This window comes from Cyprinus carpio, chromosome B17 (assembly GCF_018340385.1).
Source record: "Cyprinus carpio isolate SPL01 chromosome B17, ASM1834038v1, whole genome shotgun sequence".
NCBI lineage: Eukaryota > Metazoa > Chordata > Actinopteri > Cypriniformes > Cyprinidae > Cyprinus > Cyprinus carpio.
Window position 1 is genome coordinate 28,333,335 of NC_056613.1, and position 27,935 is coordinate 28,361,269.

Consider the following 27,935-nt stretch of genomic DNA (forward strand, 5'->3'; position numbering starts at 1 on the left):
GGGAGTTCTGCTCTGTGTATGTGTATGTCAGACCCAGATTCATCAGAACACACAGAGAGCAGATCTGCTTTTCTCTCTTCAGATGGAGTGCACTGTGTGTGTGTGTGTGTGTGTGCGGTCAGTATGTGCAGTAAACGAAATAAGTGTTACAACAGACATAAGTCAGGTTAGACGCCATATTGAATTTAACAGATGAAAGCATGGCTGTGAGGGACAGACTTGCAGTCTTTATAGTCACGCACTGGATAAAGGTCACAATTTTCACAACACACAACATTCAGAACTGTTTTCTGGAGTTTTTGTCTACTGAAAAAGTTTTTCTGAAAGATGTTTTAGCTGAACTATCAGATATATTTTAAGTTTCTGCAAACGGGGAAACAGTCCAGTTATCCAGTCACATGATCTGTTAGACAAAGTCATGTGACTTTGAGTCACATGGCATCAAGGAGTTTATTGTGTAAATGTGTTTCCATCATAGTTTATTTGTACGTTTTCTTATCAGATGAAAGAGAATGTTTGAGCGCACACATTCTTTACATGCATTTAAAGATTTATGTGCATCTTCACTTTCGTACAGCATTTTTTTATGCAATGTCCAAACCTTGGCATAAAAATACTTTAATTGAAACAGCTACATCTGCATCAAAATCAACATGTGTTTGTGAGGCGCATGAGTGTGAGTGAGTGAGTGAGTATGTGTGAATGCATGTGCGTTAGACTGTGAGTGCGCAAGTGAGAGTAAGTGAGTGCGAGTGTGTGAGAGTGTGAGAGTGTCAGTGTGTGCGCGAGTGCAAGTGTGCGCGAGTATGAGAGAATGTTTTGTGTGTGTGTGCGAGTATGAGTGTGTGTGTGTGAGTTTTGCGAGTATGAGTGTGTGTGTTTTGTTTGTGTGTGTGCAAAGTATGAGTGTGTGTGAGGGAGTTCGTGTGAGTTTGAGTGAGTGTCTGTGAGTGCACGTGTAAATGTGTGTCAGTGTGTGTGTGTGTGTGTGTGTGTGTGTGTGTGTGTGTGTTTTGTCAAGTCAAGTCACCTTTATTTATATAGCGCTTTAAACAAAAAGATTGCGTCAAAGCAACTGAACAACATTAATTAGGAAAACAGTGTCAATAATGCAAAATGACAGTTAAAGGCAGTTCATAATTGAATTCAGTGAACCAAAAGTTCTCCTCTGACCAGACGAAACCAGCAGTTCAATTCCAGGCTGCAGCAAAGTCAGATTGTGCAGAAGAATCATCTGTTTCCTGTGGTCTTGTCCCGGTGGTCAGTCTGAGACAAGGTCTTTACAGGGGATCTGTCTCTGGGGACTCTAGTCCTGGTCTCTGCTGTCTTTCAGGGCTGTAGAGGTCCGTTCTAGGTGCTGATCCACCATCTGGGCTGGATACATACTGGATCCGGGTGACTGCAGTGACCCTCTGACTTGGATACAGACTGGATCTGGGTGGCTACGGTGACCCTCGGAATAAGAGAGAAACAGACTAATATGAGCGTAGATGCCACGTTTCGTCTAACGATGTAGCAATTGCTAAAAATCGGGTGTTATGGGAAGTGTTCCCGGTTACCCGGTTTCCTAATTAATGCAGCCTAAAAATCCTTTAAAACGGATTTGGATATTGAAGAAGTGTATTAGTACGTGTTATGTGTAAGCCAGGTTCTGCAAACACACACAACACAAAGAGATGTAAAAATGACGGTCTTTCAGAATCTAATTTTTAAACTGTGCAAGAGTGTTGTCTGCCTCCCGAACAATGTTAGGTAGGTTATTTTTTTTCCAGAGTTTGGGCGCTAAATAGGAGAAGAAACTGCCACCCGCAGTTGACTTTGATATTCTAGGTATTATCAAATTGCCAGAGTTTTGAGAACGGAGCGGACGTGGAGGACTATAATGTAACAAGAGCTCGTTCAAATACTGAGGTGCTAAACCATTCAGGGCTTTATAAGTAATAAGCAGGATTTTAAAATCTATATAATGTTTGATAGGTAGCCAGTGCAGTGTTGACAGAACCGGGCTAATATGATCATACTTCCTGGTTCTAGTAAGAACTCTAGCTGCTGTTTGTTTACTAAGCGTGCAGAACAACCACCCAATAAAGCATTACAATAGTCTAACCTTGAGGTCATAAATGCATGGATTAACATTCTGCATTTGACATTGAGAGCATAGGGCGTAATTTAGAAAATTTTTGAGATGGAAAAATGCAGTTTTACAAATGCTAGGAATGTGGCTTTCTAAGGAAAGATTGCTATCAAATAGCACACCTAGGTTCCTAACTGATGACGAAGAATTGACAGAGCAGACATCAAGTCTTAGACAGCGTTCTAGGTTATTACATGCTGAGCTTTTAGGTCCTATAATTAAAACCTCTTTTTTTTCAGAATTTAGCAGTAAGAAATCACTCAGCATCTAGTTTTTTATATCGACTATGCATTCTGTTATTTTTTCAAATTGGTATGTTTCGCCGGGCCACGAAGAAACATAGAACTGAGTATCATCAGCATAACAGTGAAAGCTAACACCGTGTTTCCTGATGATATTTCCCAAGGGTAACATGTAAAAGATGAAGAGTAACGGTCCTAGTACTGAGCCTTGAGGTACTCCATACTGCACTTGTGATCGTTATGATACCTCTTCATTCACTGCTACTGCAGGATTACTGGAGCAAAGAGATATAAACACAGACCTGGACATACGCTTCCTCTCATGTGACTATGAGCACACACACACACAAACACACACACACACTCAGTGTTACTTGTCAGTGTGATATTTTCTGTTTCTTGTAATGTGAGCGCGTCACATGCTGTGGCACAGGCGGCGGTGTGCTGATGTGTGTGTGTGAGAGAGGTGTCACACAGGTGAAGGGGGATGCTGTCAGATCATGCTGTGATGGGCCGGTTCATGTGGAGGTTCTGGTGTGGCTCGTGTGATCATCAGTGATCCCTGCGGTCAGAGGCGTCAAGTGACACGTGGTTCAGAGCTCCCTCTGCTGGTGTGTTGCAGCAGGCTCTGCTCATGCTGATCCACTCACACTGGCTCAGATGTATTTCAGCAGATGATGCATTTAATGCCCAAGAGCTTTTTAACCTCAAGGTTTTAGATTTCAGTGTTGATGTACACGTGTATCTTTGAAAGATTCATTTGTCATACAGCAGATCCAGGTCAAGCAGAAAATTCAAACTGCGAACACTCCGTTTGTCTCTCCGTTAATATGAGCTTGTCAAAGCTGCTTTAAATTAATATATTGCTGTTGATCATCTGTAATTGTGACTGAGCTTCATGATTTTATTTTTTATTTTACTGAAAGTGTTAAAGGAATAGTTCAGCCAAAAATTAAAATGTGTTCACCCTCAGTTCATCCCAGATCAGGATGAGTTTGTTTCTTCATCAGGTTTGTAGAAATGTAGCACTGCATCAGTGTCTCAGCAATGGATGCTCTGCAGTGAATGGGTGCCGTCAGAATGAGAGTCCAAACAGCTGATAAAAACATCACAATAATCCACAAGTAATAGACAGCACTCCAGTCCATCAGTTAACATCTGGAGAAGACAAAAGCTGAAACACATCCAGCATTAAGATGTTTTTAACTAAAATACATAGAGTCTATAATCCATAATAACACTTCCTCCAGTGAAGAAACAAACTCTTCTACTCATCTTGCTAATGCGTGAGTTTGCTGTGATTGACAGGAGACGGTGTCTGTTGGTACTCCGGTGAGGGACGTCTTCTGTTCTCATGGTGTCGTGTTTACTGAACCCTTCCACAGCTCTTATGTTCAAGCTCAGCCCTTCAATGAGTCTCTTACTGCCAGTCAGTGGTTCCTGCCACCACAGGTACAGCACACAACACACCCACACTCACACATCAGACCACATCATCTATCAGTTTCTGTATTCATAATCAATGTGCTGGAAGTTCATTTCATGTCCAAAATGGAGTCAAATACAGTGCTGCAGTGTATTTTGTAGGCTGTAATTTTACATCACTTATATTTCCTCCACAAAAACCCAGAAAATAAGTATGTATATGTAGTCTATAAAATGTAGTCTATAATCAAACTACACCACGGTCACATGGCTTCAGCATCGCCATCATTAAAGGTCCCATATTGTCAAAACTGAAATTTCCTGGCTTTTTTCACGATAACTGAGGTCTAGGGGCTATTTAACTTCCATATAAGTTTCAAAACAGTCAGTCCACAGTAAAATGCACACAGCCTGCATAAAGTAGCTGTGATTTTTCACGAAACGTTGTGACTTCCCTAAAAAGTTGATGTCAGAACTACACAGTCACTGCCTTCAGTCACCACCCACCGTCCCACTCTGCTTTTGCCAAACCCCCAGACAACACCGCGTCCATAACATTGCTGAGCGACAACAACATGGAAACATGTCGAAAGGTTAACTTTAACCACGAAACCAGATCGGCCGACCTGTAACATTACACACTCACTCAAAGGATGGACGATCTGACAGGATTGTTACTGTGGATGACATCTAACGTGTATAATAAAGACTAACTCAGCGTGTCTATCTAGTCATGATGAAGATGTATACATTTCAGTTTCAGCAGGCAACTATTTTTACAGCTACATTATTGTTCCAGTCACAATTAATCCCAACAATGTAAATACAATTACAAATGATTATATATAAATCGTCAGTTTGTTGTTTTACCCACATGCACACAGACATTATTTTTAGGGAATGCACTGATTCCACTTTTTTCAGTACTCGCCCGATACCGATACTTTTATTTTTGGTACTTGCCGATGCCGAGTACCGATGCCGATATTTTTATTGCATTTGTAAATTTTTAAAATATTGGGTACTGAAACCAAAAGAGTATGTATAATGTTAGCTGATTAACTTAATTTGTTAAATAGATACAGTCAAGCCAAAATTTATTCAGACACCTTCAACATTTCATATTATCACAGTTTATTCTCTATAGTTTAGAAGATGGTAATAAAATATGACAAGAACTCATAGTTAAACTGTGTCAGAAAAAAAAAATCTTGATAATGTTAGATAACTTTGATAGAAAGGTATGTAATGGATTACAATCAACCAAAAGTTATTCAGACAGCTGTTAGTATGACAGTATTTACACAACTATCAGTACTTAGTCGGGCAACCCTTAGCCTTAATGACTGTCTGTAGTCTCCTGGGCATGCTGTCATCCAGGTTCATGCAAACCTGAACTTCAGTTTTTTTCCCCAGACTTGGTCTGAATAATTTTTGGTCCCAAATTTGTATCAGTTTTACTGGTCGACTGTTTGAAGAATTTTTTGGTAGAATTTGTCACAGTTTACTTTATTTTGCTATCCTCATTTACATAAATGAACTATAGTGTCCTGCACCTACTTGTAAAAAAAAAAATTATATCTGGTCTCTGAATAATTTTTGGTTTGACTCTACTTAATTATGCCCATCAAAATATGTTTTACAAGTTTTTGTTACTTTCTTTGTTCTTTTTATTTGCCCTATGGTTCATCATCTGTAATTTAATAGCATTAGAGCTGCTCCATTGCAGCAACTTAGTACTGTAATGACGCACTTTGCTGTAATAATGCAGGGAACCACTCATTATAGATCTCCTGTGATATTTTTCACAAATATAAGTTGTCTTTTTTTTTTTAAATCTGAAACGTGCTGCGATTTATATTCCAAAGCCACTCATATAATGCAGAAACACTCAAGCAAGAAAAACACGCGCAACACGTGCATGTATTTGTACTGTTGCAGAACGAGAGGGACAGTAGTAATGTACTGCCTAGCGCATTACACATAGGCTACTAGATTCACTTTGGCCAGAAAGTCATGTGTGCCTGTTGAAAATAAATGTTTATAGTGAATGCCCATATAAATTGTCTGTTTTATGGTTTAGTTTTAATCCAAATGTGTGTGCTAAGTGAGTGAACATCAAAGATCACACAACAGAAATGTGCGAGCGTTCTCTCTTCCCTCTCTCTCTCTCTATCTCTCTCTCTCTCTCGCTCTCTCTCTCTTTTCTCTTCTCTCTCTCTCCCTCCCTACTGTTAAGTAACTTGGGCATTGTTTTACTTACCTGTTTTTGAAATATCCGACCGAACTATAAACTTTCCAGTGATGAAATGTATATTCACTCGACAAGCTCGCACATCTCCGCCACTGCGCGCTCAATCCACTCACGGTGCTTTATCAGCTTGTGCACGTCAGCTATACAGGCGTTAATACTGAATTCTTAACATTATATTCATTGCATAAGTATCCTACGTAGACAACGTTAATCTCTAATAACTCAATTCTGCTGTCTGTTGTTCTGTTGTCGATGTTTCTTTGTCTGAATATGGCACTTATCACATGCTGTGTGGTATCGGCGTTTGGTATCGGGGCATTTTAATGAGTACGAGTACAGGAGCTCAGTATTGGGCCAGATACCGATACCAGTATCGGTGCATCCCTAATTATTTCATAGGCGTTTTAGTCATGAGATGCAAGAAACATATGGCAAGAAATCTGTAGACGCGTCCATAACAACAAAAGACAATACTTTATTGAAGCTTTTCTGATAAGAAGTGTGTGCTGCAAACGCGAGCATTTTTGACATTCGTGGCAGTGCGTCACTCAGAAAACATCAGGCCAATCAGAAGAAAGGCTCATGAATATTGATTAGACAGGCCAAAATCGACCTGTTCTCAGCAGAGCTCCTGATAAAGGAGCTGTAAAATATGTTGAGATGGTTTTTGGTACTTATACCACAAATATATATTCTTAAGGACATCAAATCCTAAAATAAAACTCCAGAAAGGTTTAAGATATGTGACCTTTAAGATATAACAACTCTTTCAGTCTTTATTTAAAAGAACTTTCCCATGAAAGTTTGCATTAGAATAGTTTGATTATTTACATTTATGCATTTAGCAGACGCTATTATCCAAAGCGACTTACAGTACATTCAGGCTATACATTTTTATTTATTTTTTTACCAGTAGGTGTGTTCCCCGAGAATTAAACCCACAACCTTTCGCGCTGCTAAAGCAATGCTCTACCAGCAAATCCAGCAAATGCCTAATTTGTAATAGGTTTTATTGGTTTTGTCTCATCGTGCTGGGAGATGGCACCACAGTGTGGTAAGGGGCATAAAATTTCTGTCACGCGCTCGAGGTATTCAGCCAATTACAACGCACTGGATAGCTGGCCAATCAGCATATACCTAACTTTTTTAGAATGATGAGCTTTGTAAAAATCGATGCGTTTCAGAAAGGCGGGGCATAGAGGAGCAAAAATAATGTACATTTTATGAAAAATAATGTGTTTTTTGAACCTTAAACCACATAAACACATTGCATTACACCAAATACACAAAATAATGTTCTTTTTAGCAACGTCATATGACCCCTTTAAAATCAATCCTAAACATAACTGGAAGCCAGTGTAAGGATCTGAGGACTGGTGTGCTATGCTCAGATTTTCTGGTTCTAGTCAGAATTCTGGCAGCAGCATTCTGGATGAGTTGCAGATGTCTAATGGTCTTCGTGTGAAGGCCGGTGAGGAGACCATTACAATAATAATCAAGTTTCTCCAAGTCTTCACTGGAAACAAAACATCTAATTCTTGCAATGTTTTTGAGATGATGATAGGCTGTTTTCTTTGACAAGACTACTGAAACTAAGGTCTGTCTCCAGAATCACACCAAGATTCTTGACTTGATTTTTTGTTGTTTGTTGTAGAGTTAAGGCCCTGATAAACTTCAAACGAAATCGAAGAACGAACTGATATGATGTAATTTCGAACAATATCAGGCTGAAACGAAGTTCATTTTCAGTTTGTTTCGGCAGTTCGAAACAGCTGACCAAAGCAAATTTTCTGGGGGAGTTCGTTTGGCTCCTGAACACCTTTAAGCTTCCATTGGTCCGTGGCAGTTACGCAATCGGGGGGTGTGTTCTGAAACTCCACCTTCTTTGACGTGCAATTTTTTTTTCCCGGTTCGTTTCTCATTCAATGGAGGTCAGGCAGTATAGAACAATATCTCCGGCCTAGTCACTACATGAATACACTGGAGGGTCGAATAGCTGAGCTGGCACAGATATATTCGCACCTGTACGATCGCTCATGGAGAGACTTTAAAGATTCAGAGAAAACATTAATTCCTAGAAAGAAATTGCAACGAAGCTTGTTGTCGATGACCCGGAGTTATGCAAAAAGTGACGTAGAGAAACATCCGAGACAAGTTTTCCAAAACCATGAAAAGAATTAAAGGAAAGAGTAAAGATATAAGGTAGCAGGTACCAAATACATGTTTCAAATAAATGTTCCATCATACTGCTGCTGCTGCTGCTGTTTTTCTTTCAATAAGCAAATTTAAAGGGTATACAATAAATGAAATGCCAAACGAATATACAATAATAAACCTTTGTTTTTATCAAAAGTAAATCATCATACCACATTAAATATAAAAAGGTATAACAATTGATCCAGTTAAATAAAATAAATGAACACTAATAAAATCAAGTAACAGACTGGCTCCAATATTTTTTTTTCACATCATGCTAAATTTTTCAGAGAACACTAATAAAATAAAGTAACTAAAGGACTGATTATAGATGGGAATAGTATGATTCTTTTGTATTGCAAACATGATACTTGACTCTGAACTGCTGCTAATCATTATCAATATTCTGACCATTGGTGCCCATCTCACACCTAGATTGCCTACACTTCATCGTTGTTGTGTTTAGGGGATACGCGCGAGCTTCACAAGTTATGTTTACATTAATCTTCACCCCGCCTCCAGCAGCACGGGGGTATTGGAATGTTCGAAAACAGTATACCGTCGCTCAGCCTTTTCGAACTTCTTTTTGCCCTGAAGCGAAGAAAGAAAACGAACTTCGTTTGAAGTATACCGGGGCCTTCAAGGTATGCATTCACCTTGAGAACTTCATCTTTGTTTCCAAATGCAATGACTTCAGTTTTTTCCTTGTTTAACTGAAGAAAGTTCTGGCACATCCAACTGTTAATTTCATCAATGCATTGGCAGAGGGAGTCAATGGGGCTGTAGTCATTTGGAGATAAGGCTAGGTAAATGTGGTTATCATCAGCATAGCTGTGATGGGCAATTTGATTCTTTCTCATTATTTGACTTGGTGGGAGCATATACAGGCTAAACAAGAGCGGTGCAAGAATTTAACCTTGTGGGACTCCGCATGCCATGGACGTCCACTTAGACTTGTGCTCTCCTATACTCACATAATAACCTCTCCCTTCTAAGTATGACCTGAACCAATTGAGAACCATCCCAGAAAGCCTGACCTAGTGATCCAGTCTCTGTAGAAGTATGTTATGATTGACAGTGTCAAATGCAGCAATGAGATCTAGTAGTACCAGCACTGATATTTTGCCAGAATCAGAATTTAAGTGAATAGCATTTATTATTTTAATGAGCGCTGTTTCTGTGCTGTGATGCTGTCGGAAACCAGATTGAAAATTGTCCAGGTACCCATTTGAATTAAAAACTGCCTTTTCAATAATCTTGCCTCTATAATTGCTCAGTATGGTTTTATCAAGATTGCTCTTTTTCGGGCGGGAGGGGCTTAACAACTGCAGATTTCAGGGAGTTTGGAAAAGTCCCAGAAAGAAGTGAGGCGTTCACAACTTCTAAGAGATCTGCTTCTAAAATATGGTGGAAGTGTGTCAAGATAGCAGGTTGACGATTTAAGGTTGCTGTACTATTTCTTCCAGAATTTTGCTATCAATTGCTTCAAAAACAGACATAGTAACTTCTTTTTGAAACTGCGGTTGAATCTGTCTGACCTCTGCATAACTTGAGGATGTGCTAATCGCCTTCCTGCTATTATTGTTCTTCTGAGAAATGAAGGAAGCAAACTCATTGCATTTGCTGTCGGAGAACAATTCACTGGGAATCTGACCTGGGGGTTTGTTAGTCTCTCAACAGTAGCAAAAAGTGTGCAAATGTTATTTAAGTTACTATTTTTTAAGGTTTGAAAAGAAAGTTTGTGTAGCTGTGTATAGTAGGGCTGTGCAATTAAGCGCATTCGATTGTCATGCACATTTAATCAGTAAAGCCGGTCCAGTGATTAGTATTAAATCTCCATCACCTGCTTTCAGATTGAGCAGCATTCACTACACAAAGCCGTAGTTCACTGACAGTTAGGCAATATCGCGTACATAATCGCAGATGACTTGCATTTGATTTCGAACGTGATGTCGCGTAGGTTGTCAGTGATCTATGGCTCTGTGTAGTGAATGCCACTCAAAAAGAAGTTCGAAAATGTCCAGGATGGAGGGGAGAAGGCCACCGATGATTTTTGCAGCTGTGTTCACTGTCCGCTGGAAGGTCTTGCGGTCTGCTGCACTACAGTTCCCATACCAGGCAGTGATGCAGCTGGTCAGCACGCTCTCAATGTTTCTTCTGTAGAATGTGGTGAGGATGGGTGGAGGGAGACTTGCTCTTTTCAGCTGGCGGAGAAAGTGTAGCCGCTGTTGTGCCTTCTTTGAGAGTGACATGGTGTTGGTGGTCCAGGTGAGATCTTCTGTGATGTGCACCCCCAGGAATTTAGTGCTGCTGACTCTCTCCACAGTCGAGCTGTCAATGGTCAGTGGGGGGTGGTCAGCAGGGTTTCTTCTGAAGTCCATCACAGCCTCCTTTGTCTTCCCCACATTGAGGGGGTTGTAGGTTGTTAGTGCCACACCATTCAGCCAGCTGTGCCACTTCCTCTCTGTAGTGCGGTTCATCGCTGTTGCTGATGAGACCTACCACCATTGTGTCATCTGCAAACTTTATGATGTGGTTGGAGCTGAACTTGGCAGTGCAGTCGTGGGTCAGCAGCGTGAAGAGCAGTGGGCTGAGCACACAGCCTTGTGGGGCACCTGTGCTCAGTGTGGTAGTGCTCGAGGTGATGTGGCTGACACAAACTGACTGAGGTCTTCCAGTTAGAAAGTCCAGGATCCAATTACAGAGGGAACTGTTAAGGCCCAGCAGGTTTAGTTTATTAATGAGCTGTTGTGAGATTATTGTGTTGAATGCTGAGCTTAAGTCGATGAACAGCATTCTGACATAGGAGTCTTTATTTTCTAGGTGGGTAAGAGCCAGGTGGAGGGTGGAGGAAATTCATCGTCTGAAGAGTGGGACGGTATGCAAACTGGAGCGGAACGAGTGTGTTGGGGAGGCTGGTTTTGATGTTGTGCATGACTAACCTCTCAAAGCACTTCATCATGATTGGAGTGAGCGCTATGGGACGGTAGTCATTTAGACAGGGTGATGGAGGGATAAGTAGATATTGTCCTTTAGCACTCTTGCACCAAGTTTGTTTGGGTGAAGGCCATCTGGTTTAAACAGTTGTCTATGGCCCCAGAAATGATTTAAATTGTCAGTGAAGTTCACTCCTTTTATACTGCAAGTTTGTCAAAGCCTTGTGTTCAGCCCAAGCAACCATGAAAACATGTTAGTTCCCCTTGCTGGGAGTGGTCACACATGAGAAGACAAAGCCCCGCATAATGAGCTGCATAATGAGCCTTTCACCCAGGTGTGTGACTGAGAGGGAAGAGTTACAAGAAAGAATGTGAGGACAAAATAAATGTATATATTTTTATGTTTGTAGTTTATTTAGAATATATTTAATTATCCCACAAAATAACTTGAGATTCACTTGCAAGTGCAGTTAAACAATTTATTAGGAACAATCAAAGCTAACTTTCAAAGCTGAATTTTCGCATCATTACTCCAGTCACACAATCCTTCAGAAATCATTCTAATATTCTGATTTGCTACTAAAAAAAAACTATTATTATTATTATTATTATTATTTATATTTTTTTATTAATTGAAAGAACATCATAGTTTGTAACATGATTATTGTATTTATCATCACTTGTGTGCTAAATAAAAGTTTTAATTTCTATATATACTGACTCCAAGCTTTTGAATGGTATAGTGTATATTGTTACACTTGAAGTAAGACTGGAGTAATGATGCTGAAAATTTAGCTATAATCACAGGAATACATTAAATTTGAAAATATATTCAAATAGAAAGCAGTTATTTAAAATAGTAAAAATATTTCACAATATTACTGCTTTAGCAAATGCAACTTTCTGTATTTTGGGTCAAATAAATGTAGGCTTGGTCAGCAGAAGAGAATTCTTTATAAAAACATAAAAAAATCTTACTGGTCAAAAGTTTTGACTGGTATTGTGTCATGTTGAAATATATAAATGAACATCACATACCTGGCACATACCTCATATTACTTTTATATTGTATTGCTGTCTATGTTATACGTAAAAAAAAAAAAAAAAAAAAAACCTTCCTGGCATCATGAAACATTGAGGTGATGAAAATGAAACTTCATAATGTTTCACTTGATTATACATTTAGTCAGGAATCATATTTTGGAAAAAGTCTAACTAGTAAAATGTCTACAAGTTATATGAAAACTAATACAAGTACATTAATAATAAAAAAGACTTACTCATGTTTAAAAAACGTGAAGTACAGTCTGGCTGCTTTGTTTGCTCTGATGAGGGCAGTTACCCGCCGCGAGCTTCACGTGGACCATTATAATATCAATAGCACGCTGGGCACGTGGTCGCATTGGATATAATGAAGGGAGACGTGAAAGACTGGACATCACGTTTTCATATGGATTACTTTATCACAGAATATTTGTTTTCGGTAATAAGTTTAAAAGTAGACATGTCAAGCTTTCTAGAGATATATCTCTCATGTCTCTGTGTTGAGTATTTGCTGAGTTACAGTTCATTTTAATAACGCGTTTCTAAATGAAGATCACGCAGAACTAAGGCGGCAGACAGCGCACTCTGTTTGTTTATTTTATAAATGCACAAAGTTTTGTTGTTATTATGTGTGTATACAAATAAAAGTAAACCCTTTACAGATTCGATTGATGTATTGTTCTTATCTGTACGATCAAAACTGAAAGTGTAATTTAAGTTCTTTTGGTCTTATCAGGAGAATATGACACAAAACGTGTATCCGCGTTAATCGACTCCAGAGGGTTTAGGAATTCTGACTGCTCTTTCCGAATATCATTCTTTCCCACATGGATGATGATTCGATTTGCAGTCTTGTGCTTCATCAGAATGTTCCGAAGTTCCTTGTTCACATCAGAGACAGTTGCTTGATGAAAGCAGCATGTAGCTATAGTCCTGCTACTAATGTTTCTGATAATGGAGTTGCCCACTATCAGAGTCCTGGGCTCGGCTGCGCTCTGAGCTGAATGCCGCTGTCTGCTCGACCTTGAGCGCCTGTTAGTAGCGATGTTTGCTGCTGGCTGATCTGATCCATGTTTAATCACACTTGGGGATTCCTTACCCACATTCATTAATGCTTCAAATCTGTTCTCAAGATGTGTAGGGGGTGGTAGAATACCAGTGTTTGCATGCCTTTTCATAGCCAAATCTGGGGTGCAGGATGCTACCGCAGCAATATGAGAAACTCGTGACAATTTGACGTCTCGAGTGCCTTTGGGTCTCGCTCCCTGTTTGTGCCATCGATAAGTGTGGCGATCAGTTTTGGCTTGTTGCTCTTCACTTCGTATAAACTGTTGAGATTCATGAGTTTTGGTTTGTTTCTCTTTTTTTGGTATAGATTGTTGTGGCGATCAGTTATCTACTGTGTGTTCCTCCTGTTTTAAAAAAGTCCAGCAAGTAACTTTGTTTCAAAAAACCACAATTCTTTGTAGAAAATTATGGCAGTTCATGCAGCAAGTATATTCAACAGGAGGCATTTTCTTTCTCGCCTGTTTTGAATGTAGGCAGCCGTTTTTCCCATCTCCGAAATGAAGCTGCTGGCAGTGGGAGGCAAGGAGTCTCCTTTTTCGTGGAATTATTCCTGTCCCAAAAAATTTCTTAGTTTTAGTGTTTATGCCAAAAATGTGTTGTTTGAGCACTGTGCTGATCTGCTGTAGATAGAATCTTAGAAAAATCTGAGAAAAGTACATAAACAGAGATGAAAGCGTGGAGTAGTTAGCAAGAACATCCGAACAGTAGCAAAGCCGGAAGCAAAATATAAATCTAAGATGTTGTAGAATAACCGTGCACCAGAATTGAATAGCAGGTGCTCAACCAAGTCACCTTTATTTATATAGCGCTTTAAAAAAAAAAATTGTTGAAGAGGTTCAATATTTAAATAAAAATTCAACTCAAGAAGAAAAGTACAAGACTCACTCTACAATTGTAGATTTGATTAGCTTTATTTCTTCAAAAACGATGTAGTGTTTAGACTAGACTAGAGCACCCTCACTAATTTCAGAAGCACCCTCAGTGATTGTTTCTGGAACCTTTTATTGCAAAACTTTTTACAAAAACAACAAAATACAAATGCACTAAATAAAATAATTGAATAAATGCATATTTACAATTTAAGCACTTAACTAAAATAAGTAGGCTTTTAATAAAATAACTAACTAGAGAGAAATGACTATAATCAGCTTGCTTTCATTTAGTGAGAAAAGCCTACTCCTTACCTGAATTAGAAAAAAAAACCTCTTCTGGTCTTCAGTGATGCGAACACGTTTGAGCGTGTACACACAATATCTGAGCGAGAGCAGAGACCATTCATAAAAGAACAATGTATATTTAAAAGCAAATGTCCAGTTTTGTGTGAGTGATGGAAATCCACTTGTGAGTGGAGATTCGTCTTCGTGCATTACACGGATCACATAACATTATGCGCGCTTAATATTTGTCATATATCACGCCATAGAAACTGCCTAAAATTAAGTGAGAGGAGAGGAGAGGAGAAGAAAGCGGCCCTAGCTGCACATGCCAGGATCCGCCCCTGCCAGATGCAGTTAGAAATTTGCTAAAAACAAGCCAGCAAGACATCTGGTAGGGGGGCAGCTGGGGCCACCACGAAGACACGCCCCTGCTACCAGTAAAACGGATAAAAATTTGGGACCAAAAATTTGACACTTTGACTTGACCATGTTTTGTGATATACCTTTCAATCAAAGTTATCTGACATTATCAAGATGATTTTTTTCTGACACAGTTTAACTGAGTTCTTGTCATATTTTATTACCATTTTTGAAACTATTGCGAATAAACGGTGATAATGTGAGAAATTTTGAAGGTGTCTGAATAAATTTTAGTCTGACTGCATCTGCGGTTTCTCAGGCTGTCTGTTTCTGTCTCAGGTTTCCGCCAGCAGCAGGTGGCACGTGAGCTTTCACATGGACGATGAGGAGATCGTCCGCATCAACCCACTCAAGGACGTCCTCATCCAAGGCTACGAGGACTACCGGCAGCCGGTGCTGTGGAAGCAGGACCCGGAGCGAGAGGAGCCCGACGCCTCCGCCGCGTTCTCCAAGCTGGATGCCAAGGACTCGGTCAAGACAAAGCAGCCATCGGGCCGGCGGCGGCGAGAGGACGGAGAGCGCTCGCACTGCATCTACTGCAGAGAGATGTTCAACCACGAGGATAACCGGCGCGGCCAGTGCCAGGACGCGCCCGACCCCATCAAGCAGTGCATCTACCGGCTGAGCTGCATGCTGTGCGCCGAGAGCATGCTGTACCACTGCATGTCCGACTCGGAGGGAGACTTCTCGGACCCGTGCTCCTGCGACGCCAGCGAGGAGCAGTTCTGTGTGCGCTGGCTGGCGCTGCTGGGGCTGTCTCTGCTGGCGCCCTGCATGTGCTGCTATCCACCGCTGCGCGCCTGCCACCGCTGCGGAGAGGCCTGCCGCTGCTGTGGAGGAAAGCACAAGGCCGCGGGCTGAGCTGTGAGGGTGCCGGACGGCGCTGCTTTCACTGACCCGAGACGGGTGGAGCGTCGCTCGTGGAGCACGGGCGGAGGAGCTCCTGACGTCTGGAGGAGTGTCCGGAAACATACGCTGGGGCGCACATCGCGTGTATACTATCGAGTCTTGTACAGAGCTCTAACACCGTGTCCCAACTACACGCCACGTGACAAGCAATGTAGCTATCCACACCAGACACGACAGAATCAATCAAACACCACAGCTAATAAGAAGCGTGTCTTACAAACAAATTTTGCGTGTCATCGTCGCGGCTAGTTAGGACAAAAACTAAAAAAGATACCTTTTATCATGTCGCATTGTGTGTAGTTAGGACACAGTGTAAAAGGCGTACACTAAAGGGATTTTCCTGCAGTTATTAAGCGTGGCCTTTTCTTTTTGACACTATCAGTACTAGCGGAGAAATGCATTAAGGTACAGACTCTTGTGCTCTTGTTTTGCTCCTGCATCGTGTTCAGGACAAGCATTTCTTAAAGCGCTGATGCTTTCAATCCAGCGGGCACTTGCTATAATCCCACAAGCACTTCGTCTACAGAAGCTCCTTCTGATCCAGACTTTGACCGCAGATGGTTTAAAACCCCGAGGGACATTCAACACAGGACAATATAAGTGCTCATTTTAAATGCATGTTTATGTTGATGCCGAATCTTGTTTTGACTAATAATCAGATGTTTTGTGCAAAGATGATCTGTCAGTGTTGTGGGAAAGAACGGTTTACTTTCTATGCAAGTATTTCCATGAGACGCTCGGCTCTCAGACCTCCGGCTGTACATATCAACACTATTCCCGCTGTGACGGTATGTATCGTGGTTTGATTTTCATCATGTACACAGGTCACATCTTAATATTGTTTCACATTGAAAAGGAGTGGAGACGACGGAAAAGACGTCTTAGGTTTTAATGGAGATTCTCTCTAGTTTTGTATCACAGAATGACGAATAGTAAATAGTGCGTCTTATGAAGCTGCTACAAACAATCACTAACCGCATCGCAAGATTTAATCGGATGACTGTTAACCGTGATCTAGTTCTCCAGTATAGTTTAACCCTCGCCGCTCTTTTGTGTTGCTTCTTCTGGTGATCGCTGGCGTCTGTGGAGAACGGCTGATTTCTGCGGCTCCTCGAGGATTATGCAACGCTTCCGCGTGTCACGTTGTGTTCATGTGACTACCAGTTTAATCAGGTGCTGCTATTGTTTAATTTTATTGGTGTTCTTCTCTATTCCTGGAAGTATGGAACGCTTCTCCAGTGTTGGCTCTTTCGTGGTGTAGTCGTGTGCTGGTGTTCTGCAGTACAGCGGTGTTTCTGAGCCTGTGAACTCGTTTAGTTTTAGTGCCATCGGCTTCATTCTCCTCCATCTGAAGAAGTGCCTCACATCTGCTTCTGCCGCTTTATATCTATGTCTAGCTATTTCTATCATGGTTTGAAAATACTAAATATATTATGTAATATTTATAGTTCAATAACTCATGTCAGATGTATTTTCTGTATACAGATGTACAGTAGCTTGTTACTTTCATAAATATACAGTGTAAATATGCATACAGAACTGTTTTTATGTTACAGCATACACTTATTACATCAGTTAACATTACCATGAAAATAAAAAGAGAAATTAAATTAGTGCTGTGTGTGTGTGTGTGTGTGTGTGTGTGTGTGTATGTGTGTTTTCTTGTGCTGTGTGTGTTCTTGTGTGCTGTGTGTGTGTTTGTTTTGTGTTTACATTTACATTTAATCATTTAGCAGACGCTTTTATCCAAAGCGACTTACAAATGAGAACAATAGAAACAATCAGACCAACAAAAGAAAAACAACGGTATACAAGTGCTATGACAAGTCTCAGTTAGTCTAGTACAGAACACGTAGCCAGGGTTTTTTTTTTTTTAAGAATATGATAAACAAGAAAAACAAAAGGTAAGTACTAGTATTAGTTGGTTAAGTGCAGGCGAAAATAAGAGTCTTTAGATGTTTTTTCAAAATGAGTAAAGACTCAGCTGTTCGAATTGAGATCGGGAGGTCATTCCACCAGCTGGGAGCAGTCCAGGAAAAGGTCTGTGAGAGTGATTTTGAACCTCTTTGGGATGGCACCACAAGGCGTCATTCACTTGCAGAGCGCAAACTTCTGGAGGGCACATAAGATTGAACTAATGAGTTTAGGTATGTTGGTGCCGTGCCAGTGGTCGTCTTGTAGGCAAGCATCAGTACCTTGAATTTGATGCGAGCGGCTACTGGTAGCCAGTGTAACCTGATGAGGGGAGGAGTAACATGAGCTGTTTTTGGCTCATTGAAGACAACCCTCACTGCTGCATTCTGGATCAGTTGTAGAGGCTTGATAGTACATGCAGGAAGGCCCGCCAGGAGAGCATTGCAATAGTCCAGTCTGGAGAGAACAAGAGCTTGGACAAGAAGTTGGGTGGCTTGCTCTGACAGGAAGGGTCCAATGTTTTCTTGTGTATGTGTGTGTGTGTATGTGTGTGTGTGTGTGTGTGTGTGTGTGTGTGTGTGTGTGTGTGTGTGTGTGTGTTTTGTGTGTGTGTGTTCTTGTATGTGTGTGTGTGCGCTTATGTGTGTGTGTGTGTGTGTGTGTGTGTGTGTGTGTGTGTGCCATATGTGTGTGTGCTTGCATTCTTGTGTGCTATGTGTGTGTCTGTGTGTGTGTGATTACATGTAGAATAGACAATTGGACAAGCTTTTGGGGCAGACCTGACCTGTTGAAAAGAGATGGTCTTCATCCCTCCTGGGGTGGTGCCTAGAAATATGGCACATAGTCTTAGAGTTTGTACTTAACTAACTGGGGCCCAGGTCAGGAAGCAGACAGACTGGCTAAACCGACCGTCTGCTAGCCGGCTCAAGTCACAGAAGTCAGTTAATTCTCAGCACATAGAGACTCTTTCACCTAGATATCAGAGACTGTGTCTGTTCCCCGGGCTAGAAATAACAAAAAACGTCCAAACCAATTTAAAAGTAACAATTTAATTGAGGTTCAACAAATAAAAAACAGATGCAATACGGATAAACAAATGATAAAGCTTGGCTTATTGAATATCAGGTCCCTATCTACGAAAGCACTTTTGTAAATAATATGATCACTGATCATAATCTAGATGCACTCTGTTTGACAGAAACCTGGCTAAAACCTGATGATTACATTATTTTAAATGAGTCTACACCCCAAGATTACTGTTATAAACATGAGCCACATCCAAAAGGTAAGGGGGGGGGGGTGTTGCTTCAATTTATAACAATGTTTTCAGGATTTCTCAGAGGGCAGGCTTCAAGTATAACTCGTTTGAAGTATTGGTGCTTAATATAACATTATCCAGAGAAACAAATGTTAATGATAAATCCCCTGTGATGTTTGTACTGGCTACTGTATACAGGCCACCAGGGCACCATACAGACTTTATTAAAGAGTTTGCTGATTTTACATCCGAGTTAGTGCTGGCTGCAGATAAAGTTTTAATTGTTGGTGATTTTAATATCCATGTTGATAATGAAAAAGATGCATTGGGATCAGCATTTATAGACATTCTGAACACTATTGGGGTTAGACAACACATCTCAGGACCTACTCATTGTCGTAATCATACTCTAGATTTAATACTGTTACATGGAATTGATGTTGATGGTGTTGAAATTATGCAGCCAAGCGATGATATCTCAGATCATTATTTAGTTTTGTGCAAACTTCATATAGCTAAAACTGTAAATTCCACTTCTTGTTACAAGTATGGTAGAACCATCACTTCTACCACAAAAGATGTATCCCAATTCCTTAGCATATCCAAAACCTCAGAACAACTTGATGATGTAACAGAAACTATGGACTCTCTCTTTTCTAGCATTTTAAATACAGTTGCTCCTTTACGCTTAAGGAAGGTTAAGGAAAACAGTCTGACACCGTGGTGTAATGAGCACACTCGCACCCTAAAGAGAGCAGCCCGGAAAATGGAGCGTAGCTGGAGGAAAACAAAACTAGAGGTATTTTGTATTGCTTGGAGGGAAAGTAACCTATCTTACAGAAAAGCATTAAAAACTGCTAAATCTGATTACTTTTCGTCTCTTTTAGAAGAAAACAAACATAACCCCAGGTATTAATTCAATACAGTGGCTAAATTAACGAAAAATAAAGTGTTGACAAGTGTTGACATTTCTCAACATCACAGCAGTAATGACTTTATGAACTACTTTACTTCTAAAGTCGATACTATTAGAGATAAAATTGTAACCATGCAGCCGTCAGCTACAGTATCACATCAGACAGTGCACTATAGATCCCCTGAGGAACAGTTCCACTCATTCTCTACTATAGGAGAGGAAGAATTGTATAAACTTGTTAAATCATCTAAACCAACAACATGTATGTTAGACTCTATTCCATCTAAGCTCCTAAAAGAGGTGCTTTCAGAAGTATTTGTTTTTGTTTTTATTATTTTTAATTTCTTATTGTTATTAGGGTATGTCCCAAAATCCTTCAAACTGGCTGTTATTAAGCCTCTCATCAAAAAACCACAACTTGACCCCAAGGAAATAGTTAATTATAGACCGTTCTCGAATCTCTCTTTTTTTTTCAAAGATACTAGAAAAGGTAGTATCCTCACAATTATATTCCTTCTTAGAGAAAAATGGCATCTGTGAGGATTTCCAGTCAGGATTTAGACAGTATCATAGTACTGAGACTGCTCTCCTTAGAGTTACAAATGACCTGCTCTTATCATCTGATCGTGGTTGTATCTCTCTATTAGTGCTATTGGATCTTAGTGCTGCGTTTGACACTATTGACCACACTATTCTTTTGCATAGACTAGAACACTTTGTTGGCATTAATGGAAGTGCATTTGCATGGTTTAAATCGTTCTTATATGACCACCATCAATTCATAGCAGTGAATGAAGAGGTATCATATTGATCACAAGTGCAGTATGGAGTACCGCAAGGCTCAGTACTAGGGCCATTACTCTTCATGCTTTACATGTTACCCTTGGGAGATATCATCAGGAAAACACGGTGTTAGTTTTTACTGTTATGCTGATGATACTCAGCTCTATATTTCTTCGTGACCCGGCGAAACATACCAATTTGAAAAACTAACGGAATGCATAGTCGATATAAAAAACTGGATGACGAGTAATTTCTTACTGCTAAATTCTGAAAAAACAGAGGTGTTAATTATAGGACCTAAAAGCTCTGCATGTAATGACCTAGAACGCTGTCTAAGACTTGATGGCTGCTCTGTCAATTCTTCGTCATCAGTTAGGAACTTAGGTGTGCTATTTGATTGCAACCTTTCATTAGAAAGCTACGTTTCTAGCATTTGTAAAACCATGCGTTCATGGCCTCAAGGTTAGACTATTGTAATGCTCTATTGGGTGGTTGTTCTGCACGCTTAGTAAACAAACTCCAGTTAGTCCAAAATGCAGCAGCTAGAGTTCTTACTAGAACCAGGAAGTATGATCATATTAGCCCGGTCCTGTCAACACTGCACTGGCTCCCTATCAAACATCGTATAGATTTTAAAATCTTGCTTATTACTTATAAAGCCCTGAATGGTTTAGCACCTCAGTATTTGAACGAGGTCTTGTTACATTATAGTCCTCCACGTCCGCTGCGTTCTCAAAACTCTGGCAATTTGATAATACCTAGAATATCAAAGTCAACTGCGGGCGGCAGATCCTTCTCCTATTTAGCGCCCAAACTCTGGAATAACCTACCTAACATTGTTCGGGAGGCAGACACACTCTTGCAGTTTAAATCTAGATTAAAGACCCATCTCTTTAACCTGGCTTACACATAACATACTAATACACTTCTAATATCCAAATCCGTTAAAGGATTTTTAGGCTGCATTAATTAGGTAAACTGGAACCAGGAATACTTCCCATAACACCCGATGTACTTGCTACATCGTTAGAAGAATGGCATCTACGCTAATATTAGTCTGTTTCTCTCTTATTCCGAGGGCACCGTAGCCACCAGATCCAGTCTGTATCCAAGTCAGAGGGTCACTGCAGTCACCCGGATCCAGTATGTATCCAGCCCAGATGGTGGATCAGCACCTAGAAAGGACCTTTACAGCCCTGAAAGACAGCGGAGACCGGGACAACTAGATGAGCCCCAGAGACAGATCCCCTGTAAAGACCTTGTCTCAGACACCACCGGGACAAGACCACAGGAAACAGATGATTCTTCTGCACAATCTGACTTTGCTGCAGCCTGGAATTGAACTGCTGGTTTCGTCTGGTCAGAGGAGAACTGGCCCCCCCAACTGAGTTTGGTTACTCCCAAGGTTTTTTCTTCATTCTGTCACCGATGGAGTTTTTGTTACTTGCCGCTGTCACCTCTGGCTTGCTTAGTTGGGGACACCTCATTTACAGCGATATCGTTGACTTGATTGCAAATGATTGCACAAATACTATTTAAACTGAACTGAGCTGCATGATGACATCACTGAATTCAATGATGACCTGCTTTAACTGTCATTTTGCATTATTGACACACTGTTTTCCTAATTAATGTTGTTCAGTTGCTTTGACGCAATCTTTTTTGTTTAAAGCGCTATATAAATAAAGATGACTAGAATATGGAATCAGATTCCAAAAATGTTTTATACTACAGAGTATGTATTACATGTTAAATGCTCATAATCAGATTACAGTTTTGATTTTAGCTTTGATTATATTCACAAATGTCATGGAAAGAGATTTGTGAAGCATGCTTCTGAATTTGGGAGGAAAGCACCATCAAGCAGTTAGACCATGTATGAAGCAGCTAATTATGCAAGTTACTAAATAAACATAGCGTCATCAGATCCAGTGACCTTCAGGAACTCTTGATTCAGAGTGTGGCTGCGTGATGTCATTGTCTTCATGTTTATTAATGTTCGTTCATGTAATACAGGGATTCTCAAATGTTTTTGTCAGCCAAACCTCTTTGACATGAAGTATTTATATGAAACATCTCTGAGGAAGTTAATATTTAAAATAAGTTAACATCATATTTGTATGTTCACAGTTCTCTGAAGTCAGTTTATGGTCACATTGACAGGTAAACAAATTAAATATTTCAGTTTTCAGTGTTTGAATTATCAGTATTTTGTACTGATAATTCAAACTGAATATTTTGTAATTATCAGCTAACATTATTGACTTATTTTCAGCATGGTTATGAATAAAGATTTCTATTTGTCTACTAGGCTAGTTGATCTAGATACATAGTAACTTAGGCTATGTGTGCTGACAAACAATATAAAAACAGAGACGTCACATAGGGCTAAATGCATTGCATTTTAGTATAACTGCTAAAGTTACAGCAGCAGGGAAGATGAAGATGCATGAGTTATTTTATTTAATCTTTGTTGTCTGACAGACATGTAGTGAAGTAAAAAGTACGATCTTATGCTTTGGATTTTAATAAGGTAAAAGTAAAAGTTATTCAATATAAAACTACTCCAGTAAAGTACAGATACTTGAAAAATGTACTTAAGTACAGCAACGAAGTAAAGCTACTCCGTTACTGTCCACCACTGAGATTCCTTATAGAGATAGCACTCACTGTCGCAGTCTCTACTGCTTCACATTAAAGCGCTCTGCACAGATAAATAATATACGAGATTAACAAATCAGATTTTCATTGTAATGTTGTTTTTCTTAGCCTTTTAAGCTATAATTAAAATATATTTATGTATTGTTCTTTGCAGGCCATAAATTTGTTAATCTGCAGTGTGGGAGATTTTCTTTTTTTATCCAAATCAATTTTTTTTTTTTTTTTTATACATACAACAAACGTCACAAAACACCAAAACAACAACAACAGACATCATCCACACACTCGGTGTTATTATACATGCTCCATGAATAACTTTGAAATATGTAAGACGATGAGCCAAGTCCCAAAAGGCCAAACTGAGGTTAGACCACACCCCCTCCCAAGTCAACAGATGAATCAAGGTCAGATAATTCCAGATTCCAAACAGATTTGACAGAAAAAGGCATTGCAATGCGATCAACAATTCCACCACACACAGAGGAAATCGCAATCCAATCCTGCGCAGAATAAGATCTCCTTAAAGTAAGTCTATATGCCAAACCATCCAAGTGTGCAATCCTTTTAAAATTCAAATGAAATAAATAAAGATATTAATGTCTGTTGTATAAAATAAAAGTAGCACAGAAAAAGGAACGACAAACAACTTTGAACAAGAACCAAAACAGACCGGAAATTACCGAGAATATAGGTCTGCCTAAGAAAAATAAAACAGGAAAATATTTAGATACATGACTGATTCACACCAGCGCAAAACCTGTCCCCAAAAAGCCCATTGTCAAGAACAAGTGATCAAACCTTCTCTCCATTAGCTCCAAAAAAAAAAAAAAAATATTTCAAAGCTTATCAGTCACTAGACAAGATTGCAGGATAGAAGATCACAGCAGAAACTTAAGTGTCCATGTCCACCTTGTTATTCTCCTCTCCTGGGCAGTTAAAATGCCGCCTTCTGTGGCAGTGAGCTGATAAAATCCTCTGCTTTCTGAGAAAAGTCGAACATCATCTGCTCACCATTGTGCTGTAGTTTAATTATCGCCGGATAGATGAGAAATGGCTGCAGACCCAGTTCTGTCATTCTCCCAAGGACCGGGTTGAGGCTCCATCTCCTGGCAGACGTGGCTGGACTGAAGTCAGGAAAAAACAGCAGCGTGACATTATCCTGCATATATTTCACCAGGTATGCCTGCCGTGCACCCTTCAGGATCGCCAATTTGTCTTGCCATCTCAGCACATGAAAGAAAAGAGTATGTGGCCGCTCTGAGTTACTTTTTCTTCCGTCATACACGCGATGAGCCCGCTCAATCTCAATATTTTTTTTCTCGCTGGACACAATATATTTTGCTTTTGAGCAACATACAGAATATTAGAAACAGTAGAATTAATTTATTTTTTTTCTTTGATTTGTTTCCTAAAAATAAAAAATAAAAATAAAGACTGACATCTTTATTTAACATAAATCTGTAATTACAGTTATTTAATTTTAGTTATATAATTCATATACATATCATTTATATCATTTCATATCATTTAGTTATATAATAATAATCATACACATAATTTGATTTAATAATAACCCAATATGAAGCAAAAACAGAATGTTCTGACAAGCTTTGTGAAATTATAATACAGTCGTGGCCAAAATTTTTGAGAATTACATAAATATTGGAAAAGTTGCTGCTTAAGTTTTTATAATAGCAATTTGCATATACTCCAGAATGTTATGAAGAGTGATCAGATGAATTGCATAGTCCTTCTTTGCCATGAAAACTTAACTTAATCCCAAAAAAAACCTTTTCCACTGCATTTCATTGCTGTCATTAAAGGAGCTGCTGAGATCCATTTCAGTCGTAATCATCTTGTTAACTCAGGTGAGAATGTTGACGAGCACAAGGCTGAAGATCATTATGTCAGGCTGATTGGTTTAGAATGGCAGACTTGACATGTTAAAAGGAGGGTGATGCTTGAAATCATTGTTCTTCCATTGTTAACCATGGTGACCTGCAAAGAAACGCATGCAGCCATCATTGCGGTGCATAAAAATGGCTTCACAGGCAAGGATATTGTGGCTACTAAGATTGCACCTAAATCAACAATTTATAGGTTCATCAAGAACTTCAAGGAAAGAGGTTCAATTCTTGTAAAGAAGGCTTCAGGGCGTCCAAGAAAGTCCAGCAAGCGCCAGGATCGTCTCCTAAAGAGGATTCGGCTGCGGGATCGGAGTGCCACCAGTGCAGAGCTTGCTCAGGAATGGCCAGCAGGCAGGTGTGAGCGCATCTGCACGCACAGTGAGGCCAAGACTTTTGGAAGATGGCCTGGTGTCAAGAAGGGCTGCAAAGAAGCCACCTCTCTCCAAAAGAAAAACATCAGGGACAGATTGATCTTCTGCAGAAAGTATAGTGAATGGACTGCTGAGGACTGGGGCAAAGTCATATTCTCAGATGAAGCCCCTTTCCGATTGTTTGGGGCATCTGGAAAAAGGCTTGTCCGGAGAAGAAAAGGTGAGCGCTACCATCAGTCCTGTGTCATGCCAACAGTAAAGCGTCCTGACACCATTCATGTGTGGGGTTGCTTCTCATCCAAGGGAGTGTGGGCTCACTCACAATTCTGCCCAAAAACACAGCCATTAATAAAGAATGGTACCAAAACACCCTCCAACAGCAAGCTTCTTCCAACAACCCAACAACAGTTTGGTGAAGACACAATGCATTTTCCAGCACGATGGAGCACCCGTGCCATAAGGGCAAAAGTGATAACTAAGTGGCTCGGGGGACCAGAATGTTGAAATTTTGGGGTCCATGGCCCGGGAAACTCCCCAGATCTTAATCCCATTGAGAACTTGTGGTCAATCCTCAAGAGGCGGGTGGGCAAACAAAAACCCACTAATTCTGACAAACTCCAAGAAGTTATTATGAAAGAATGGGTTGCTATCAGTCAGGATTTGGCCCAGAAGTTGATTGAGAGCATGCCCAGTCGAATTGCAGAGGTCCTGAAAAAGAAGGGCCAAAACACTGCAAATACTGACTCTTTGCATAAATGTCATGTAATTGTCGATAAAAGCCATTTGAAACGTATGAAGTGCTTGTAATTATATTTCAGTACATCACAGAAACAACTGAAACAAAGATCTAAAAGGAGTTTAGCAGCAAACTTTTTGAAAACTAATATTTATGTAATTCTCAAAACTTTTGGCCACGACTGTAGATGCCTGAAGGAAACAAACAGCAGAAGCTCTGAATGAGATGCAGATTCACTCTCTGACAGCAGGAGGCGCCTCTGGAACACCAGATACAGACCAGATACAGAGCTGCTGTGCTGAACCGCTGCTTTAATATGAACTAACATTATACAGAGACGAGATGAAAAGAAAATACCACGTAAACTTTTCAGAAAACAGTCAGCTCCCCTCAGAAACATATTCATATAAACCCCCAAATCAATATTGAGGATTTTCTTACAATAGTTCATGCATCATGAACAGTGAGTGATCTGCCTGCTACAGTATTTTTCTCTGTGTGTCCATCTTCAGTGTCTCTGGCCTGTATTAATGGGCGTTAACAGACTATATATTTTCACATAAATGACATTTTGGAAAATGATTGCATTGCAACGCAGTTCGTTTAAGTCCAGAACAGAGAGTTGCAATAAGGCAAAAAACATCCGGCATTACGTCATTTTCGTCATCAAGAGGGCTCGTGGACAGCCACGCACGACGGCTAACGAAAGTAACGAATTACATTTACTCGCGTTACTGTAATTGAGTAGCTTTTTTGTGTACTTCTACTTTTTAAAGTAATTTTTAAAATCTGTAATTTTACTTTTACTTAAGTATATTTTGTTTTAAGTATTGTACTTCGCTACATTTTAAAATACATTAATTACTGAGTAAAAAAAAAAAAAAATCGCTCTCTGGAAACTCCTGCAGTAAATAATGGACAGGAGAGCAAACTGGCGCTAAATTCACAAGAAAGATGCAGACGGACAGACAGGCGTTAGTGGTGCAGACACCGCTGAAAACTAAACCCCGTCATATTCTGAAGTTGAGCTCGAAGGAAATGAAGTGAACCCCTGGCCATATTTATGCTTTATTATGCAGTGTAAGCTGTGCTTGCCCAGGGAGACCAAACTAGCAGCTTATAAAATCTCAACGAGACATCAACCCTTCCCAAGCATGTAGAGGTAAGCTAAATAACTGCATCGTTGCACTGGTGGTTAAAATGAAGCTTTGACATTTTAGTAAGAGGTTTTGCACAAATTAGCCAAAAAGACAGTGGTGCGGAGTGTGCGATTATATATATATTGTCTGCGATAATATCATAATTGTTGTGCGGATGTGCGCGCGCATTTATAGTGCGTTCTTTCACTGTGTGATTCAGTCTGTAGAAATGCATTTAGAATGATCACAAAATTGAAGATATAGGGACAGAAAATTTATTTATATATATATATATATATATATATATATATATATATATATATATATATATATATATATATATATATATCTATTAGGGCTGTCAAATGATTAATCACGATTAATCACATCCAAAATAAGTTTTGTTTTACATAATATATGTATGTGTACAGGGTATATTTATTATGGTATATATAAATACACACC

At 39.8% G+C, this 27,935-nt stretch overlaps 1 protein-coding gene across 1 annotated transcript in view; it reads left to right on the plus strand.

Moving 5' to 3' along the window:
• The window catches only part of LOC109109680 (sprouty-related, EVH1 domain-containing protein 1-like), a 38,831-nt gene extending 21,433 nt beyond the window's left edge, over window positions 1-17,398 (plus strand). Inside the window, exons 5-6 of the mRNA XM_042742997.1 lie at window positions 3,685-3,828; window positions 15,156-17,398. Coding sequence (XP_042598931.1) covers window positions 3,685-3,828; window positions 15,156-15,737 — 726 coding nt within the window. The 3' untranslated portion in view covers window positions 15,738-17,398. The remainder of the gene's footprint in view (window positions 1-3,684; window positions 3,829-15,155) is intronic.
• The last annotated feature ends 10,537 nt before the right edge of the window (window positions 17,399-27,935 follow it).